We start from the raw sequence: 21,316 nt of genomic DNA, 5'->3' as shown, positions 1-21,316 counted from the left end.
GTTCGAAGTTTACTTGTATGAGGAAAGGCAGTTCCTCAGAAAACTGCAGATAAATGCACGGGATGTGAAGGCAAACAGCAAAAGAAACATCTTTCTAGTTGTTTCCAGTGACCCTAACCTGAATTACTGAGATGTAGCGTTTCCCCCTGCCCTGGAGCCAGAATACCTTTGGGTGCTATGATGTTGCTGTAGCAGATCAAAACCAAGAATCGACAAAGGAAACATCTTTTGGTTCTGGAGGGGTTTTTGTGCAGATTTACTCCAGTTTTCAGAAATACACAAGTCTTGGATATAGGATTTGGAATCCTTGGCACATAGAGTAACTCCTCCCTGGGGAAGGGAGTGAGCATTAGCATTTTAGCATTAGAAACGCTAAAAAATAAAGTTATATAAACTTTCTTTCCACATGCCCAAGGTAAAAATGAAGAGCCCGTGCACTTAAAAATGCTGAGGCACAGTCAACTCCTATTCAGCTGCTTTTTAAAAGCTTTTTTGTTCTTTGAGATGTTGGATGAGGGTGTACAACACCCAGGATTTCTAGCAATCCCCTGGCTTTAGTGGGACTGCACGTGCTTACAGGCAGCACGGTGGAACTTGGGAAGTTGATTTTGAATCGGCATGTGTTAGCTTTCAGCCAGCCTAAAGTAGATTTTGAATCACTGTGTGTTAGTTTCCAGACAGTTCACAGGGGGAAAATTTTCTTCATGGCCATCTTTCCTCTAGCTGGTTGGTGTTTCATGTCATGTTTAGTGTTGTGGGCTAAATCAGGAAGGTCTGAGTAATCACAGAGTGGTTTATGTTGGAGAAGACCTTTAACATCACGATGTCTATAGCTCTTTTGTTAACCCAGCAGTGCCACAGCCACCACCAACCCCTGTCCTTCAGCGCCACAGCTACAGGGCTGTGGAATCCCTCCAGGGCTGGGGACATGGTGCCAGGGCAGCTCCTACACGTGGCCTCCAAAGACATGCTGCCCGTTCCCGAAGGAAAACACAAAACAACCGAGGTCGTTTTATGCGGTGCTTTATTGAGGGCCCTAGGGACCTGAGGACTAGTGTCCAAAGTCAGAGCCCCCACTAACAGAAAATTTCACAGAGTTTATATACTTTCCACAAATGATTACTTCATCAGGTCCCCGTGATGTTTACCAGTTTTCTTAGACTTTAGGATTATGTTGTGCTCTTTCATGTAGTTACTTGAGACTATGCTTATCTGAATCCTCAACCAGAAATTTCCATAGATAACAAACAGGTAAACATTCGAGATAACGATTTCTTTGAGAAAAACAAGATTCAGCCTTCAGTATTCTTCACTAATCTCTTTGCTTTGTTTAAGCAAGAATGCACAAGCTCAGCATGCCCCACTAGTTCCCTAGACTGCTAGGTTACATCAACATCCCACACTGCTCACTAGGCCTCGATACAGACCTTAGCCTAACTACTTCTAACTTTCCATATACAGTAATGCTAACAAGTCCCCCCTTTTGAGCATTCTTCTATCTTGCAAGGATGCTCAACATCATCTGTCTTTATTGTCCGTGTCTCAAGTAGTGGTTTCCTTATATGATGGAGGAGGAGACCCATTTCCAGTTCCATTTCTGGTCATCGCATTCATTAATCTGCAGGTGTTGAGCTTTTCTCTGGTAATGGTTCCTAAAATACACTTGTAAACTATATAAATTATCATCAATAGTATAACAAACATAATTATATATTGGATGACTGAGGAAATCCACCCAGAGACCTGGAGCCCCAATGAATCAAATATTGCTCCTATCCAATTATGTTGAGCTTCTTTTTCAATTTCTTTGGCTTCGGTTTCAACCTTTTCCAATTTTAAAATATCTTTTTTTCTACTTCGATTGTCATGTTTGGAATATGGATACAGCAGTGATCAATTCTTTTGCTCAGGTAACCACAGACCCCATGTTCCCGCAGCAGCAACATATCTAAGGCCATTCTATTCTGCAAAGTCATTCTGCTAGTTGCCTGTAGCTGCAAATTCATATCCTTAAACCCTTTCTTGGTGGCTGCTGCTAATCTTTTAGTCTGGCCCAGTAGCTTATACAACATTTCCCTATTACGGTAAGATGCAACCTGTGCAAACAAAGACTCTAAAGCCCAGCCAAATTTTACTCCATCACTTGGTTCATGCCACTCATCTTCTACCTTGATATCATCATCTATTTCCCTTTTCTTCCGAGCTATAATTGTCTCCAAAATGGGCATAATGTGGGAACTCCCAATGTTATTTGAGTTACTGGACCATCAACTGGTAAATGGGTGGTCCATTGCCCATGACCCATAACCCAAACTAAGTTTCCTGGACTTCTGATTGTAGTGGATTTGCAACTGATGACCCTTTTTCCATACATCCCTTTCTCATGTACATCTCCCTTTATTTAGTCTTTAATCGTATGATTGTATCCCCGACATTCACACCCCCATTTCAGCAGAACTCTAACAGGGACTAAACCTATCTGACTCTCTGGAGAGTCACAAGTAAAAACTTTCGTACAGTTCCATATTTCTTTCTGATCTCTGGATGGTCTCACGGAAGTGTATGTAGCCATCACACTATCGTGAGTCTGATCTTTCTCCCCTGTCCATTGTATACACCATTGTACTGGATCTAGGTAACTATATGATTCCAACAAACCAGGTCCCCATACTGTGTCCCATTCATCTTCCAAAGTTTGTTGTTGTGTAACATTCTGGAAGATCTCTTCATTCCTAATCTTTTCAACTTTTATTTTTGTGCTACTACACCAATATCCAATTATTGGAAGAGTACTATCTACTGTACAGCGACCTTTAATATTGCCACCTCTCCCATAAGGACCTGTTCTAACCCATCTATAATACTCTGGCAATGATCTACACTCTTTTTCCGTTAAATCCCCCTTTATTAAACACCCATTTATCCACTCTTCATACTTTATTGATACTTGCCTGCAGTTCCAAGTAAAATTAACAGAGGTTTCTGGCATGGTTGTTATTGGAATAATTCCCCAGGGTATAGGTTCACCTGCAGCCTGAGGTAGTGGCAAACATGCTGTAATCTTAGATACATTCTGAATCATTCCAAAATCTCTAATCAACCCAACCACTAAGTTTTCCCGTCCTTCATCTCGATGGAAGTTTATTGTCCCATTTCCTAGATCCCGTATTCTCCTTCGGCTATATTTGCCTCTAATTAATGATACTAACATCCTAGAGTGGGCCCACCACGCATCTTTGGCTATCCAACACCAATACATCCCTTCATCATCTGACTGTACATCATTTATTATTAATACTATGGTGCCGCCTAACCTCTTCTCTATCCGATATTTCCTTCCAGGCTGTATACTGCTATCTCCAAACCACCACCCAAAATCTGAAAAACTCATTCTGGGATTCACTTTACATGTTAAAATAACTATTTTCCCTTCATTGGCCTGATACACCCCTTGTGTGGCCCTAATTCCTTGATTCAAATGAGGTCGGCCCTGCACATTTCTTTTTCCATAATTAGAGTAGGGTCCACATACAACTACACATAGATATTGTCCATCCATCTTACCCAACAGAGGTTGAGTATAATTCAGCCATCCTATCCCTCTGTTCCCCACATTCCACCAACTGATTCCTTCCTCGATCCTGTCCCACAATCCTTGAGGTCCCATTTTCCACCCTTTAACTTGAACCAGGGCTTCACATTCTCTTTGTGAAGTAAATGCGCAGTTTATCCTCAAGGGTGGGCCATCCCACATATCCATTAAAGCTATTTTTGGTATTAGTTCTACTCCCTCCTGAATCGGGGACCAAGGTACTACTCTCAAATCTATTCGCTTATAATCAAAATTTTCCCGAATTAACACCAAACACATGTATACTCCTGCTTCTCCTAACATTAAATTAGTAAATTGCAAGGTAACACTTCCTTTTTTGGGTATCCTTATTCCAAACAGTAACAATACTTGCAGTCAATCTGGTTTGTCCTTGTTTCCAAATTGCAATTATTTCCTCGGCTCCAGCTCCTTGGTCATCAGCAATGTCACAGGTTAAATTGACATCCATCCCTTCCATAACAGTAACCACAGGCTCTGTAACAGTGACAAATACAAATCCATTGACCGATACCATTTTCAATAATATCAACAGTACAACAGTTAAGAATGCTGTTTGGCTCGAAATATCATTCGAGTGGGGGATACCACTTGGGTTTCCCATTCGGTTGGAACCTTCTTGACTCGAGTGTAGTAGATCCAAGCGTCGATTCCCACTACCTTTATGGCTGTGAAAGTTGTCAAGATCACTTGATGGGGACCGTCCCATGTCTCTCTCAGTGAGTCTGTGAACCAATTCTTCACATAGACCTGATCTCCCGGTTGAATATCATGCACTGGATTTTCCAACAGGAGCAGCCGATTCCATTGAAGGGCACCCCGTAAGGCGTTGAGAACTCTATTGAGCAACATAACATAGTTAAAATCACCTGGTCTCCCAATACATGTGGGTCTCCTTTTAACACGGTGGCATGATAAGGCTTGCCGTACAGTATCTCGTACGCACCTACTCCTATCCTTTCCCTAGGTTTTATCCTAATCCTAAGTAACACTAACGGCAAAGCTTGGGGCCACTGAAGTTTGGCTTCCTGACATATCTTTTTGATCTGATTTTTCAATGTTTGATTCAACCTTTCTACTTGACCACTAGACTGGGGTCTCCATGGAGTGTGTAAATTCCAGGTAATGTCTAACGTCCTAGCCACCTCCTGAACTATCCCTGCCACAAAATGTGGGCCTCTATCTGATGATAATCCCAGTGGTACTCCAAATCTAGGTATTATTTCTTTCAACAAAGTTTTCACCACTTCCTTTGCTTGGTTTGTTCTACAAGGGAAGGCTTCTGGCCACCCCGAAAAGGTGCACACATACACCAACAGGTATTTAAGTCCCTGAGCCCTTGGAAGTTCTGAAAAGTCGACTTGCCAATAATCTCCAGGCTCTGGTCCTATTTGTAATTTTCCCAACTGCACCTGTTTCCTTACAATAGGATTTTTTTTTTTTTTAAATAAAACAAACTGGGCACATGGCATTCACCCTTTTCGCCAGCGTTAACATTTGGTTGGAAATTATTTCCTTTTTCAAAAATTTTACCAACACCTCTGCTCCCCAATGGCATTTATTGTGTTCAGTCTCTAATATGGACTTCATAACATTTTTGGGCACCATCACTTGTCCCATTGTCGTTACATACCATCCAATTGCATTCTTCTGGGCCTTTAGATATGTCGCCAATTTCTCATCATCAGCAGAATAGCTTGGTCCCCGAATCATATAACAAGAAACAGGGCTCACCTTGGTTGGTATTAAAGCCATCTGAGTCCAAACCTGTCGAGCAGCTTCTTTAGCAGTGATGTCTGCTAGTTCATTCCCTCGATATATCTTTCCTTCTTCTTTACGATGTCCCCTGATGTGCATTACTGCTACCTTTTCTGGTTTATGTACCGCATCCAACAGGGCGAGAACTTCCGATCTATGTTTTATCATAGTCCCTTGTGAGTTTAACAGTCCCCGTTCCTTCCACAAGGCACCATGAACATGTACAACTCCAAAGGCATATTTCGAGTCAGTCCATACATTTACCTTTTTTCCAGTACTCAAAATTAATGCCCTGGTAAGTCCAATTATCTCTGCCTTTTGAGCAGATGTCCCAGGGGCTAAAGCCTTTGCTTCAATCACTTGTGCAGCTGTGACCACCGCATATCCCGCATACCTGGTTCCATTTTCCACAAAGCTGGATCCATCGGTAAAGAGATCCCAATCTGAATCTTCTAACGGTGTGTCCTTTAGGTCTGCTCGGCTCGCATACACCTGTTCAATTGTTTCTACACAATCATGAACCAGCTCCCCTTCTTCCTGTTTGCTGTGAAGAAATTCTGCTGGGTTGATATGGTTAGTTATCTTAAATTCCACATCATCTTGTTCTCTTAATATAGCTTGATATTGTAACATTCTGCTGGATGATAACCACTGACCCCCCTTTTGTTCCAGGACAGCCAAGACCATATGGGGCACAAAGACCTCCATTTTCCTTAGATACTCGATATCCTGCTTGTCCCAGCATATTCAGTAAGGCAATTGTAAGCTTCAGGCAAACTTCCTTTTCCTCAGTTGCCAACAGAATATCATCCACATACTGCAAAATCACATAAGAGAATGGAGATTCTCTTACCTGTTCAGTCTTCCATTCCTCCAACTCTTTGGCTAATTGATTTCCGAAAATAGTGGGGCTGTTTTTGAAACCCTGCTGAAGCCGTGTCCATGTCAGTTGTTTCTTCCTTCCCGAATTTGGATCTTCCCATTCAAATGCAAAATACTTCCTACTTGGTAATGCCAGCGGGATGCAGAAGAAGGCATCTTTTAAATCAATTACTGTAAACCATTTAAATCTTTCCGACACAGATGTTAACAGAGTATAAGGGTTAGCGACCACTGGGTGAATGTCCTTTACAATTTCATTTATGGCCCTTAAATCTTGCACTAGCCTATATTTACCATTAGGCTTACTTACAGGAAAAATAGGAGTGTTATACTCAGATTCACATTCCTGTAAAATTCCTTGAATCACAAATTGGGTTATCAGTGGAGCCACTCCTTTCCTAGCCTCCAACTTAATTGTCTAACCCTAACCGGCTGGGCTTTTTTTTTTTTTTTTCTTTTTTTTTCTCCTGTTCTACAACAACAGGCTGGGCAGCTTTTGACTTTCCTGGGGTCCCTGTTTCCCATACCCAGGGTACAACTGCCTGATCTATTTCTTCTGGAATGGGAGTAGGTTCTATTTCCTTTATTACAAAAATTTTCCCAATTTCTTCATTTGGAATCTCCAATTTTACTCTCCCATTTTCAAATATTATTTTCATGTTTAACAAAGACAATAAATCCCTTCCAAACAGGGGCTTGGGACAATTGGGCATATAAAAAAAAATTGATGATCCAATTCCTTTCCCCCAAATTTCAAATTTAGAGGCTGTAAAAATGGTCTTTCTTCCAGCTGACCCATAGCCCCTACCACCTGTACGGTGGTATCACTTATTGTTCCCAGTCTTTTGTTGAGAACTGAATAAGTAGCTCCTGTATCAACTGTGAATTCCTGTTCTTTACCATTTATTTCTAACCTTACCTTTAACCCTTGCTCTAGTCAGCTCTGATTTTGGTAATTCCCCAAAACCAGGGCTTAGGCGACATCTGCCTGAGGCATAGGATAACTACCCATTGTCCCGGCGCCACCCCCCATTCCATTTTTCACAGGACATTCATTTTTCCAATGTCCTATCTGTCGACAAAAAGCACACTGATTAAAACCTAACTTTCCTTGATTAATGTTTCCCATTCGAAATCCCCCTCTTCCCTGACCATAACCACCTCTTCCTTGGGCAGAGCCTCCCCTACCAGGACCTCGGCCCCTTTGTCCTCCTGATTGTTGAATTGCAGCCAGTATACCTGCTTGTTGCCGCTTAGCTGATTCTTTTTCCCCTACTATTATAAACCTTCCACGCAACTTCTAACATTTTATCCAAGTTCCTGGTGTCCTCATCTTCATCCTCTTCTTCCTCCTCATTATCATCGTCCTCACTATCCTGTTCCATCTGAGGCGGAACATAGGGTGGAGCAGAGGGACCCTGTCCACTATGAGCAACTAATAACGATAAATCTTCCTCTGGACCAGAGGAGGCAGCTAAACACTTAACACACATCGATCTCTTCTTACATTCACTACACCCTAATTCCTTTGTTTCCAAAACTAAAATACCACATTCCTTCTGCCAATCCAGTTTTCGCCCTAAATAATAAAACAAATCCAAATACGGGATCTCATCCCATTTCTCATTGTCCCGTAAATACTGCATCAAAGGCGATATAATACCCAGATAGACGGTACCGTTTAGGGGCCACGCTGGTCCCCCTTCTGACTCATATAAAGGCCACCAATGATTACAATAGTTTATCGTTTTACCCTTATTCAAATCCTGATAAAATCCAGCACTCCTCCATCTTCCCAGCAAACATCCTAATGGGGTGTTTCCTGGGATTTTACTATTAGACTGAACTAACGGCTTAAAAGTTTTAAGCGGCATCATTTCAAGTATTCACGAAACAAAATAACAGCAGACAAAATAACAGCAAACACAGACACTGTAACGATACAAACAAAAACCACAAAACCAATAACCAGTACCAAACCAACTTGCCACTTCTCGACGCCGCGAGGGGCAAGTGCCGGACCTGCGCAGCTTTCGCCGCGTCTTACAGCCGGCGCCTAGGCATCCACCAAGACGTCTTAGCCCAACTCAGCGAGGATCGCTGCCTCGTCTTATGAGCAGGCACCCATACCAGAAAATAAAGCACCTATGGGCTTACCTTATAGCAGTCGTCCGCCAGGTGCGGGGGTCGGGCACGAACCGATGACTCCCCGAGAAACTCTCGGTGCCGGCGTGGAGTAAATCAGCACGCGAACCGCCCCAGCCACCTTCGGAGTCCTGCCGCGGTCGCCAGAAAACTGCTGCCCGTTCCCGAAGGAAAACACAAAACAACCGAGGTCGTTTTATGCGGTGCTTTATTGAGGGCCCTAGGGACCTGAGGACTAGTGTCCAAAGTCAGAGCCCCCACTAACAGAAAATTTCACAGAGTTTATATACTTTCCACAAATGATTACTTCATCAGGTCCCCGTGATGTTTACCAGTTTTCTTAGACTTTAGGATTATGTTGTGCTCTTTCATGTAGTTACTTGAGACTATGCTTATCTGAATCCTCAACCAGAAATTTCCATAGATAACAAACAGGTAAACATTCGAGATAACGATTTCTTTGAGAAAAACAAGATTCAGCCTTCAGTATTCTTCACTAATCTCTTTGCTTTGTTTAAGCAAGAATGCACAAGCTCAGCATGCCCCACTAGTTCCCTAGACTGCTAGGTTACATCAACATCCCACACTGCTCACTAGGCCTCGATACAGACCTTAGCCTAACTACTTCTAACTTTCCATATACAGTAATGCTAACAGACAGGTTTCTCACCTCTGAGGGAAACGGGACTGCGGCGAGTGTACACGAGGCTGCAGCACCAGAGGAGCTGTGCCTAATCTTCTCCCCTCTAGCAGCCCTGTTAAAGCAGCACCTTTACATTTGCTCCAGTGCTGCCGCCAAACGCTAAAATAAAATGCTTTACTTTGTTTCAGTTCTTTTCCCTGACGACCACGGCTAGCCCAGACGACGCTTGCAGGGCCTTCACACGTCACCTCGGAGGAGCTGCCAGGGCCCGCTTTACGTGGCGCAGCTTGCGCGGGCCGGGCGCTGCTGCAGAGCTGCCCGCGTACGGGCGCACGGCCGGCGGGGAGCGCCCGGGCAGGCCCAGCCGAGGCGGCGCCGGGCCACGGCCGCTTGCCGGCGGCGGGCGGGGCGGCCCGCGGAGGAGGGGCCGGCGGCGCGCCGCGGCCATGGCGGGATTCGTGCGGGAGCTGGAGCGGCGGGGCGGGCCGGCCCTGCGGCTGGAGCAGCGGGCGGCGGGCGGCGTGGGCTGCGTGGTGTGGGACGCCGCGCTGGTGCTCGCCAAGTTCCTGGAGACCGGCGCCTGCCCGCTCGCCCGCCGCCACGTCCTGGAGCTGGGCGCCGGCACCGGCGCCGTGGGCATCATGGCGGCCACGCTGGGGTGAGCGGCGCCGGGCGGGGGCAGGGGATGGGATGGGATGGCGATGGGGATGGGGATGGGGATGGGATGGGGGTGGGGATGGGATGAGGATGGGATGGGGATGAGATGGGGGTGGGGATGGGATGGGATGGGATGGGGATGAGATGGGGGTGGGGATGGGATGGGGGTGGGATGGGGGTGGGGATGAGATGGGGGTGGGGGTGGGATGGGGATGGGACCGGCCCGCGCCGCACGGCTCGGGGCGAAGCCGGGCCCGTGCTGGGGACGGGGCTCGGCTGCCCCTTTCCCCGCCTCTTAGTCCCGTTTCACGTCCGCGAAGTCTTTTACACGTGGGTGGGACGCCGCCGTAACGCCGGGGGGTGTGTTTCAGGGCAAACGTGACGGTCACCGACCTCGAGGAGCTGCAGGAGCTGTTGATGGTTAATATAGAGAACAACAAACACCTGGTCACGGGGTCAGTCCGAGCCAAGGTACTGAAATGGTTTGTATGATCCTTTAATGCTTCTGTTCGGCTCTTAACGGGGCTCCTCTCGCTTTGTTAAGTTGAGTACACTCAAAAACGCTTCTGCAAAAGAGCAGCTCAGTGTAAGAACACTGTATTTAACTGAATGCTCAGTCCTTTCGTTTTGTGCTGGATCGTTACTGAAGCTTGTTTCTTTTTGTTCTGCTTTTTAGGGGTGAAGATGTAACAGAATTTCAGCCTCCCCCGGATTACATACTGATGGCTGACTGCATTTACTATGAGGAGGTAAATAAGGACCTTGCAAAAGCCTTACAGAGGGTTTCCTTGGGCAGCGTGTTCAAATAAATGTTGTGTTTGTGTCATGGGCCCCGTGGTTTAAAGGAACACATAGAACAAGACTGGGAAAGGCATTTTTAACAGATTAAAGGCCATTTGGGATTCAACCGGAGATTTGTTTTATAGTGCCACATCTGCACTGTTTCAGTGTTCCTCACACTTCCCATGGGAAGGCAAAAGGAGATGTCGGGCTCCAGCAAAGTGGTTGCTGTGCTCCGCCCCATCTCCTTATATCTGGAGCTCTGTAGGATGTGCACAGATTGCTAACAGAAGCTGCAAGAGAAGGGAAATGTCCTGAGGAACCTTGTGTCCCAGTGCCCTTTCAGTGGTCTATCAGCCCCTGACGCTGGCTCCCTGCATGGTGGTCCCGTGCCCACACGTAGTGGTCTGGATCTGAGCCACATTCCAGGAGCGTTTAAGAAAACTCTCACTCCTGAAATATGTTAAGAAATAGTCGTTGTTGTGGGCCTCAAGGAAATGCCCACTCAGCAGTATGGGGGGTGTTGTAGCTTTGGTGCTAGCTCAGTTTCCCTGGTCAGTCTGAAGCTCTTCTCCTGTGCCCTCTCCCTTTCTCTCTGCTTTCCAGCAGAGGGGTTTTTTTTGTCCCAGTTAAAGAACTAAAAATAACTCCCTAAAAAGCAAAACTGGAGAAGTTCTCCCTTGGGTGAAGACTTTCTGAAGTCAGAGGTTATTGTACAGGTAAAATGAACTTGAGATCTAAGTGGGAAATACTTAACTCTTTTGGGCAGTCGTTAGAGCCGTTACTGAAGACGCTGAAGGACCTTACTGGCCCTGACACGTGTGTCCTGTGCTGTTATGAACAGAGGACTATGGGAAAGAATCCTGAAATCGAGAGAAAGTACTTTGAGGTGAGTGTTTTTAACAGGTACTTTTTGAACAGCAGGGAAATAGCTTGGGTACGGGAGGTCTTTGGAGTGGATCGGGCTATAGGCTGCGGGGATCAGGCTACAGGCTGGGGATTGACCTGCTGGAGAGCAGCTCTGTGGAGAGAGACCTGGGAGTTCTGGTTGATAAAAAACTGAACATGAGCCAGCAATATGCCCTCGTGTCTGAGAAGGCCATTGGCATCCTGGGGGCATCAAGAAGAGGGTGGGCAGCAGGTCGAGGGAGGTTCTGCTCCCCCTCAACTCTGCCCTGGTGAGGCCTCATCTGGAGTCCTGTGTCCAGTTCTGGGCTCCCCAGCTCAAGAGGGACAGGGAACTGCTGGAGAGAGGCCAACACAGGGCCACCAAGATGATCAGGGGACTGGAACATCTCTCTGATGAGAGATTGTGGGTTGTGGGACCTGGGGCTACTCAGAAAAGTGTATGTCAAGGGGATTGGGTGAACTTTTTTTCTGTAGTGTCCAGTGACAGGACAAGGGGTAACAGACATAAACTGGAACATAAAAAGTTCCACTTAAACATAAGGGAAAACTTCTTTACTGTAAGGGTGAGGGAGCCCTGGCCCAGGCTGCCCAGGGAGGGTGTGGAGGCTCTTTCTTGGGAGGTTTCCAAACCCGCCTGGACACGTTCCTGCATGACCTGATCTAGGTGGACCTGCTTGAGCAGGAGAGTTGGACTGGATGATCTTTAGAGGTCCCTTCACCATTCTGTGATCAGCTGAATGTCCATGGCAGTCACTACACATACCAAGTGATGTTGATTGCACGTCGGGTTTGTAGCAGGAGAAGCAGGTTTGTCTTTAGATGGGGCAGAAAATCCGGATGGTGGCTCCTGAAACTCTTGTCCAGCTTGCCAGTAGAGACCTTGTGGATGCTGGCTGAGCTTTCCTTCCCTCAAAAGTTTGAAATTACCTTTCTTGCCTTATTAATCCTAATTGGATTATGCTTTTGATCCAGGCAGACTTACATAGGTTGTTGTGAGCCTCTCGAGCTTGGGATGCCTTCCAAAATCATAGAATCATAGAATGGTAGGGTTGGAAGGAACCTTTAAAGATCATCTCATCCAACGCCCCTGCAGAAGCAGGTCAAACAGTCCTTTTTGTAGGAGCACGTGGGTTGGCAGTTGGTTGCTGCCTTCCTTCTGCAGTGGTTGTCTTGGTGTTCCCAGGGGTTATTGGGAAGATGAGGAACTGGTGAAAATGTCTCTTCTTTTAGCATGTTCTGTTGAAAGCAGAGGGAAAGTATGGGTAAAGTTCTCCAGAGCAGCTTAAGGAACTCAAGACTCTCTGCTAAGTGCTATAGCTGCTTTTGCCAAAATTTCCCCCCTGTACCCAGACGTCTTTAATGGGTGATGGAATTAATTACTCCAGCTGTATCTTGTGTGTAGGTGAACAAAAGGAAGACAGGCAACAGCTGAATCCCTCCTTGGGTTGTGGGGGTGATGGTTGGTGCAGGATGTAGCTGTGTGCCTGTGAAGCCTGCTGAAAAGTAGCCCTCCTGCAGGAGGGCTGAGTTGTACATAGTAATAACAGTACTACAGAAAAAAAGGAAAGGGCAAGACTTGCAGGCCATTTGTATGTGTTAGTAAAAGCACCTCTTTGGTAATTAGCCATGCCTCCAACTCTTGTGGGGACCTGGCTGCGAGGAGGGTTGCTCTAATTGAGATCAGCTCTGATGAGGTGCCACTCCCACAAATAAACACAATAGGTGTGGGTGTTTCTGGATGATTTATGCTTTCTTGTAATTTATTTCCCTCTTTAGGCTGCCAGGGTTCAGCCAAGTTAATCCTCTGAGCACGTTGCAGACTTGATGCAGGGTTTTACCACCGTTTTTTGCCCCCTCCCCTCTGGTTGAAGAGGGCTGGCAGACAGAGGCAGGTGCTGTGGTTGGACTTGGCACTTTGGAGACTGGAGGAAGCAAAATGTTTTACCACAAGCTTTTAGATTTTTCTTAAATGTCATTCCGTCTGTAGCTCTGAATTGTCACTGGGGAAGTTAAAGTGTGGGTAAATGCTGCACAGAGCAGGGGGAAGCAGCTGAAGGCCTTTAGTGGGATGATCTGAGAGACAGAGAACTGCTGGAGAGAGGCCAGCGCAGGGCTACCAAGATACTGAGAGAACTGGAGCATCTTCCTTATGAGGAAAGGCTGCAGGAACTGGGGCTGTTCAGCCTGGAGAAGAGAAGGCTGAGGGGGGATCTCATTAATATTTATAATACATAAATGGTGGGTGTCAGGAGGTTGGGGCATCCCTTTTTTCTATTGTATCTAGCAACAGGACAAGGGGTAATGGGATGAAGCTGGAACACAAACAGTTCCATTTAAACATAAGAAAAAACTACTTCACTGTTGAGGTGAGGGAGCCCTGGCACAGGCTGCCCAGGGAGGGTGTGGAGGCTCCTTCTCTGGACATGTTCCTGTGTGACCTGTTCTAGATGGACCTGCTTTGGCAGGGGGGTTGGACTGGTTGATTTCTAAAAGTCCCTTCCAACCCTAAACATTCTGTGATTCCAACCCCCATCACTCTGGGATTCTTTGTACCTGAAAATGGTAAGTTCAAAAGGGCAGTCGGTGTCACATGAATTGATCTGTGTGTTCTCCAATAACCAGCTCCTTCAGATGGACTTTGAGCTGGAGGAAATCCCTCTGGACAAGCACGATGAGGAGTATCGCAGTGAGGACATTCATATCGTCAACATCCACAGGAGACCAACGGTGGGTTAATGGGATGGGCACAGCGAAAGCTGCCAGGAATTCGTGGAGCTGCTGCTTGTGGGGCACGGTGGAGTGTTCCAGGGGTGATGCTTCAGGCTGTGAAACACCATCAGGGACCCTGACACGCTGCAGACCAGAGCCCTGCCTGTGCATAGCCTTGTCTCGAAACCCTGTGTTCTGCCTGGGCCAGCCTTTGTCCTCAGCAGGGCTGTCCTTGAGCCGTGTGCTGGCTTGCCCTTCTGCTTCCACACTGCAGTGCAGTGATATCTCAAAACTTGAGTTTTGAGGCACCGAAGTCATAAAAATATGCCCACTGCTGCATTTAGGATGGTGTGCTGTGCTGTACAGCCCTCTCCCCAAAGCCGGGCTCTAGGGGTGGTGCTTGGAATCCCCAAATCCCAGCATGATGGGGGTTGGAAAGGCCCTGCAGAGCTCAGCTGGCCCAACCCCCTGCTAAAGCAGATTTGCTTAGATCAGGTCACACAGCACCTCTCTGGGTTGGTTAGGTCATTTTTGGTGAATTGCTGGAGCAGACAGTTATGCATGAAGAACCTACTTTGCATCTTGTGCTGACACAACATGTGGGTCTAATGCTTAAACAGAAACGAGCCACTTAAAAATCTGTACCCCGTATGCCTTAAATCCCTTCACAGAGTTTTCCAGCGTGAGATCTTTGACCACAGCATCTGTCCTCTGGCAGCTTGGTAGAGCTCTGGAGAAGAGGGAGAGGATATAGAATAACACCACAAAGGGACTGTCTCCAGTGTGGTTTGTGACTCAGCTACAGAAAATGGCTTCTGGGTGGTGGACTTGGCATGAGGCCCCGGGAGAAGTGGGCTCCTTGGACTGGATCCTCGTGGCACTGACCGAGAGGGCAGATGTGGGGAGTGTTGGAGTTGCCTCTGCTGGGCAGAGCCACGGTCACCGTGCCCTGTGGTGCTCACGGCAGCTCCTGGGCACCACGCTGTGAGGAGGCAGCTCTGCGAGCAGCCACAACCCCATGGCCCAGGAAGCCAGTCAATAAAAGCTTTGTACCTGAGCTGGGTCTCAGATGGTGGGGTGGTTTGTTTTATTTCAGCCTGTGGGTTTTGTGGTGTCCCTCTGTTGCAGAGCTCCTGGGAGTCTTGTTCCAGGGGCAGGGGCTGCCATGTGGTAGGTACTGTGCAGACAGAAAATACAGGTGGCAGTGCCACAACCCCAGGCAGAGGGGCTGGAAAGCTGCTGGAAGGAGAGGGCCTGGGGGAGGTTGATGGAACAGCAGCTGAACATGAGCCAGCAGTGTGCCCAGGTGGCCCAGGAGGACAAGGGCATCCTGGCTTGTGGCAGGAGGAGCAGGGCAGGGATTTTCCTCCTGTGCTGGGCCCTGGTGAGGCTGCAGCTCGAGTTCTGTGTTCAGGGTTGGGCGCCTCACTGCCAGAGGGACACTGAGGGGCTGCAGCGTGTCCAGAGCCGGGCAGCGGAGCTGGGGAAGGGGCTGGAGCACAAGTGTGCTTGGGAGCAGCTGAGGGAATGGGGATGTTCAGCCTGGAGAAGAGGAGGCTGAGGGGAGACATGAGCACTCTCTGCAACTCTCTGAGGTGGGGATCAGTCTCTTCTCACAAGTTAAAAGTGACAGGAGAAGAAGAAACAGCCTGAAGCTTTGCCAGGGGAGGTTTAGAGTGGAGCTGAGGAAGAACTTGTTCCCTGAGAGGGTTGTCAGCCCCTGTGCCAGGCTGCCCAGGGAGGTGGGGGAGTCCCCATCCCTGGAGCTATTGCACAGCCGTGGAGCTGAGGTGCTGAGGGCCATGGGTTAGTGGTGGGCTGGGCAGGGTGAGGGGAGGGCTTGGACTTGATCTTGAAGGTCTTTTCCAACAGAAATGAAGTTTGACACCTTCAAACGATTCTGAGAAAATTGGTTGTTGTGGTGAGTTTCCCTCACCAAGATGCCTCTTCTTGTTGTGCAGGCATGGTGTTCAGATTTCATTCCAAAAGAAATCTCCCATCTACTCTAGTGGAAGCAGTGGTGGCTGCCTGTGGCATCCCACAGCCCGGACTGTGCCCTGTAGGTCTGTGGCACAGCCCAAGTGCTCCAGTTTGGAAACCCGAGTATTCCAGCTAAGTCTGGTGAATTGTCTCCAGAGTGGTGGTTTTGGGTTCTCAGGCACCCTGGGGGCTTTTTGGACCTGCCCTGAGCTCAGGCCTGGCATCTCCAGTAAGTTTTCCTTGTGAACTTCACGCTGTGAAGCGCTGTCCTGGCTTGCAGAGCACCACAATTTGTCCTAACTGCACACATCGTTTGTTAAGGTGTTATGAAGAGAGCCCCTTAATTAAGCAGTGGCCTGCAGGAAGGTATTTGCTGGTGTGTTTATGCCAGCACAGCTTCCCTGGTGGGAACTTCCATTCCAGAAGAGCTGGCCAAAGGTGTGCTGTAAGGACAGAGCGAGAGCTGGGCCGTGTTCTGGCAGCCCCTTCACTGGCTGCAGGCCCTGGGGAGCGGGGAGCAGCGTTTCCCTGGGCTTTGGTGCTGGCACAATCATTGTGTTTTACCTACGGGGTGTGCAGTTTCGGCACCTCCTTTTGTCTGTGCCTCAGATCTTGCTTGGCAGAAAAAGGGAGGAAGTGGTGCTTTTCCCCCACGCAGCCGCTGGCTGCTGCTCCGTGCCCTCAACTTCACGCCTGTAACGCTGAAGCTCTGAACGGCACTGGGCGAGAGGGACTTTTGGGGGTGGGGGTTGGGTCCTGTCACCCTCCACCTTGTCTCCCCATCGCCATCTGCGCCTTCTGTGAGCGGGGAGGCAAAAGCCAACCGCTTCTGCTGCCTCTGCTTGGGCCCTGCGAAGAGGAAACAGGGCCAGCTGTGCGCTGGCTGCCACCTCCTGCATCCTGTCCGTGCAGCCACCAGATGAAACAGCGGCTTTTTTGGAGGGGAAAAAGGGCTTTTGGAAAGGGGATGGGGATCCTCTGCTGAGGCTGAGCCGGGGAGTGGGTGCCATGGCGCAGGGATTGATGCTGTTAACCAGGAGTGGGCCTGGGGCCCTCATGGAGAACGGCGTGAGAGGCAGGTGCTAATGCTGCTTCTCACTGGCCTCTCTGCTCCCTTACCCGTCCCGTTTGTCCCCGTTGGCTTTTTGTCCTGGCGCTGTCCCCTTGGGGACAGCATGTGTTGGCACCACTCCTGCAAGCCTCTGTTCTCTTTGGCAGGGTTTGGCTGTGGCACTTGGCAGTGCCTGCACACAGCTTTGCCAGTGTTGGGCTTCCCCTGGTCCAGGGGACACGAAGCCTTCTGAGAGCAGCTCCTGTTCCTGCCCAGGCCACTGCAGCCGTGTGCTGGCCCAGATCTGTCCTTGTGCTCTCCACGGGAGAACTTATCCCTCCCTCAGCTCCAGCAGGCCAGCAGCAGCCTCCCAAGATAGCTGAACATGAGCCAGCAGTGTGTCCAAGAAGGCCAAGGGCATCCTGTCTTGTGTCAGCACTGGTGTGGCAGCAGGCCCAGGGCAGGGATTGTGCCCCTATTCTGGGCCCTGGTGAGGCTGCAGCTCGAGTGCTGTGTTCAGGGTTGGGCCCCTCACTGCCAGAGGGACACTGAGGGGCTGCAGCGTGTCCAGAGCCGGGCAGCGGAGCTGGGGAAGGGGCTGGAGCACAAGTGTGCTGGGGAGCAGCTGAGGGAATAGGGGTGTTCAGCCTGGAGAAGAGGAGGCTGAGGGGAGACAGGAGCACTCTCTGCAACTCTCTGAAGGGGAGTTGTAGTGAAGTGATGGTCAATCTTTTCTCTCCAGTAATGAATGACAGGACAAGAGGAAACAATCTCGAGTTGCCCCAGGGGAGGTTTAGATTGGAGCTGAGGAAGAACTTTTTCCCTGTCAGCCCCTGTGCCAGGCTGCCCAGGGAGGTGGGGGAGCCGTGGAGCTGAGGTGCTGAGGGCCGTGGGTTAGTGGTGGGCTGGGCAGGGTGAGGGGAGGGGTTGGATAAGCTTAAAGATCTTTTCCAACCAAAACAGTTCTATGTTTCTCTGCCACAGAAGCTGTAACACCAAAGCCACCATGTCTGAGCTGGGTACCCATTCTCTTGCCAAAGTCTGATTGCAGCCTCACAGAGAGCAGCAGAGCTCCCTGTGCCGTGGCTGTGGAGCTGATTCAGTGCCGCTAGTCTCAGGCAGAGACGTTTGGGACACCAGGGTGTTTGCTGAACGTCACAAACAATAGGTAATTTTCTGGAGTCATTTCAACACCTGCTGGAATGGTGGGAACTGTGCCCTGTGGGTGATTGCCGTGAGAGAGCCGTGCTGCCTGCAGCCCAGGACATCGCGTCACGCTCACCTCGGACTGCGGCCTTGCGGGTGGCTCCTTCCTGCTGTCCCGACGGCAGCACTGATGGTGGGGCCGGTGGCCCGTGGCCCCACAGGGCTTTGCTGGGCTGGTTCCTCTGCTCTGGCAACCGCTGTGGCTTCCACTCCCACCTAGACAGCCGCTGAGGGCACCACCTCAGTGTTTCATGCCTGCTCAGCACCAGCCGTGTGAATCACTGGTCACTTCTTGTCACAACATTAGTCAGGACACAGCTCAGAAATCTGTGGCACCTTGAGAGATTCACCCTTGTCACTCTGTGGTTATTTTTGTTTCTTCCCTGGGAAGAGCAAGGCACAGTGGGCAGCTGCCCTGGGCTGTGCCAGTGTCCAGGCCCAGACATCCAATTCCCACACGTCCCCTGGCCCCACAGCCCAGCCTGGGACCACGCGGGGTCAAGACCCGCTCCCACATGTCCCACGGGGTTGGTGGCTTTGCTTGGGAAAGTCTGTCCTCTGCAGCTGTGTAACAATTTTCTGTGACATGTGATCCTGGACAAATGGGTTTTCCTCAGAAAATACTGCCTCTTGCCTGCAGCATTAAGGGATGATGTTAGAAAAGGCTGTCCATTATAGCGGGTCTGCTCCTGCTGCCACCAGCTGCAGTGGGTCCTGGGTAAAGGGGCAAAGGGCTCAGCTCTGCTCTTGTTCATTTAGAAGAATCAGATGCCCCCCAGCCTGGGACCGATCAGCTGAGGAGCTGCTGCAGAGGCCGCAGCAACACTTGGCACCGGGGGGTCATGTACAAGGGCTCCTATCCCCAGCCGTGATGGGTCTTCACCTCATAAGTCCCTGAGGGGTGGGCCATGCCCGGCTGAAGGACAGAGATGATGAGCACAGGATCCCAGATTGCAGGGCTGAAAGAAAAAATCCAAACCCACTCCAAAACTGTGGCAATTTTGTCTTACTTTATGTAAAAGGGCTGGGCAAGGCTGACTGGGTGCCTGTGATACAGATAGCTACTGCGGGGGGGCATTTCGGACCCTGGGTGTTGAGACAGCCTGGCCTGGAGTTGCTTCTTGGTGGTGTGGGACAGGGATGCTCTGTGGTGGCAGTGGCCACTGAGCAATGCTGACGTGACTCCTTGGCCCAGCACATGCTGCAGGCACTGTCCCGTGAGCAGGCAAGGAGGGATGCAGGACGGGGATCACAGCCTCCCAGCATGGCCTCAGTTCAGTCTGCAAGGGCTTGAAGGTGACACAATGCCCTGTCACCCTCAGGGTGGACAAGCTGTGGGACCCCCATCTTGTAGTCCAGCACATCCTGAAACAGAGAAAAGAATTACAGAATCCCAGACTGGTGAGGGCTGGAAGGGCCCTGCAGAGCTCATCCAGCCCAAGCCCTTGCCAAAGCAGATACCCCTGCATCAGGGGGCACAGGAACGTGTCCAGGCGGGTTTGGAAACCTCCGGAGAAGGAGCCTCCACACCCTCCCTGGGCAGCCTGGGCCAGGGCTCCCTCACCCTTACAGTAAAGAAGTTTTTCCTTATGTTTAAGTGGAACTTTTATGTTCCAGCTTACACCTGTTACCCTGTGTCCTGTCACTGGACACTGCAGAAATAAAAAGTGTCTCCCCATCCTGCTGACACCACCCTTTGAGTACTTATCACTGTTGATAAGGTCTTCCCTCAGCCTTCTCCAGGCTGAACAGCCCCAGGTCCCACAGCCTTTCCCATCAGAGGGATGTTCCAGTCCCCTCATCATGATGGCCCTTCCTTGGCCTCTCTACAGCAGTTCCCTGTCTCAAATAAAAGATTTATTTCCTGCTACTGAGCAAACAGTGAGGTTTTTTGCAAGCTGGGGCCTCGGCAGGATGGTGGTGCAGGTGGTTCATGCTGGCACCCAAGTTCAGTCACCTCTTTTGAGGAACTCCTCTCATGGGAAGGGGAAGATGTTGGTGAGCAGAGAAAGCAGTGGCTGCAATTCTGGACAACTTTCCTTAGCCTTTGGAGACATTTCTAGAGTTGCTTCCTGCTGCCCTGTGGGGTGGATGGTGGAGTTCACCCAGGTTTGCTGTGGGAGGTTTATCCTGTTGCTGCGAGCTGAGAGACCCGTGTTCCTGAGGCTGTGTGGCTGCCAACAGCCCCTCCATCTTCACACCTGGAATTAGTGAGTACCAATTCTTTCTGCTCTGGCGAGCTGCCCTGGGGGCTGTGGGGCAGCTGAGGGCTTGTCAGGGTGACTGGAAATGGGCAGCCATGCAGGGCTGGTGATTTTTTTTTGCTCCTCTTCCACTTCTGGGTTCACGTTTTGGTTTTTTAAGAGAGAAGGTGTCAGTGGGCAGGAGAGAGGTGGAGAAGCAGCCGGGCTGGAAACGTCTCTGTGGTCGGTGTGGCCCTGCCAGTGCAGGCTGGGAAGGGCAGGCAGCCCCACACCGTGGCCCCACGCCATAGCCCCGTGGCACAGCCCTCACACACCATCACCCACCGCAGCCTGGCCCTTCCTCACCAAACGCCTCGCTCCTTCCCGCAGCCCCGGCAGGTTCTGCTCAGGGTGAGGCAGCGCTCAGCGGCCTTCAGGCCCCAACCCAACCCGTCCCCGTCCCGGCACGTCCCTGTCGCTGCTGAGCCCGCGCTTCCCATTGTGCCTGAAACCTCTGACTCATCTGTCTCTCCGGGCTGAGCTGCCCCGCTCCAGCGCGGTCCCGGGCGCGTGACAGGGGCAGCCATTCCACCCCTTGGTGTTTCTGTTCCCCTCCACCCTGGCAGGAATCAGCCACTTCTCTTCCTCGAGCCTGGCCCTTCTCCAGCTCAGCTTCAGCGGAGTCCTGGCCCCAGGGCTTTGCTGCAGGGGGCTGATTTGCCTCAGATCAGGACCTGCGCAGCCCTGAGGGGAAAAAAGAAGTGCAGTTGTGTCTGCTGGATCTGGATCTGCCCCTGGGCTGG

General features: G+C 49.9%; 2 protein-coding genes across 2 annotated transcripts; one reads left to right on the top strand and one right to left on the bottom strand.

Moving 5' to 3' along the window:
* Positions 1–1,078: 1,078 nt before the first annotated feature.
* LOC133625630 (uncharacterized) lies at positions 1,079–9,358 on the bottom strand. Its single transcript, XM_061998201.1, has 2 exons — positions 9,066–9,358; positions 1,079–4,448 (listed from the first exon to the last, which is right to left on the bottom strand). Exon 2 carries the CDS (start codon positions 3,893–3,895, stop codon positions 2,402–2,404), a length of 1,494 nt encoding a protein of 497 aa, XP_061854185.1. The 5' UTR covers positions 3,896–4,448; positions 9,066–9,358; the 3' UTR covers positions 1,079–2,401.
* A 126-nt stretch (positions 9,359–9,484) lies between these two features.
* Positions 9,485–15,190, top strand: VCPKMT (valosin containing protein lysine methyltransferase). The gene is made up of 6 exons (XM_010209285.2): positions 9,485–9,696; positions 10,067–10,177; positions 10,372–10,444; positions 11,245–11,364; positions 14,007–14,111; positions 14,765–15,190. The coding sequence occupies exons 1-6, from the start codon at positions 9,485–9,487 to the stop codon at positions 14,777–14,779; spliced, it is 636 nt and encodes a 211-aa protein (XP_010207587.2). The 3' UTR covers positions 14,780–15,190.
* The last annotated feature ends 6,126 nt before the right edge of the window (positions 15,191–21,316 follow it).

The sequence above is a fragment of the Colius striatus genome, chromosome 6 (assembly GCF_028858725.1).
Source record: "Colius striatus isolate bColStr4 chromosome 6, bColStr4.1.hap1, whole genome shotgun sequence".
Taxonomy (NCBI): domain Eukaryota; kingdom Metazoa; phylum Chordata; class Aves; order Coliiformes; family Coliidae; genus Colius; species Colius striatus.
This window is presented reverse-complemented; position numbering and strand designations above follow the sequence as displayed.

Coding starts and splice junctions, on each gene's coding strand:
- LOC133625630 (XM_061998201.1), bottom strand. CDS start 3,895: ATGTTAGGAGAAGCAGGAGTATACATGTGTTTGGTGTTAATTCGGGAA.
- VCPKMT (XM_010209285.2), top strand. CDS start 9,485: ATGGCGGGATTCGTGCGGGAGCTGGAGCGGCGGGGCGGGCCGGCCCTG. Junction 10,445..11,244: donor ACTGCATTTACTATGAGGAG/GTAAATAAGGAC, acceptor TCTTTTGGGCAG/TCGTTAGAGCCGTTACTGAA. Junction 11,365..14,006: donor TCGAGAGAAAGTACTTTGAG/GTGAGTGTTTTT, acceptor TCCAATAACCAG/CTCCTTCAGATGGACTTTGA.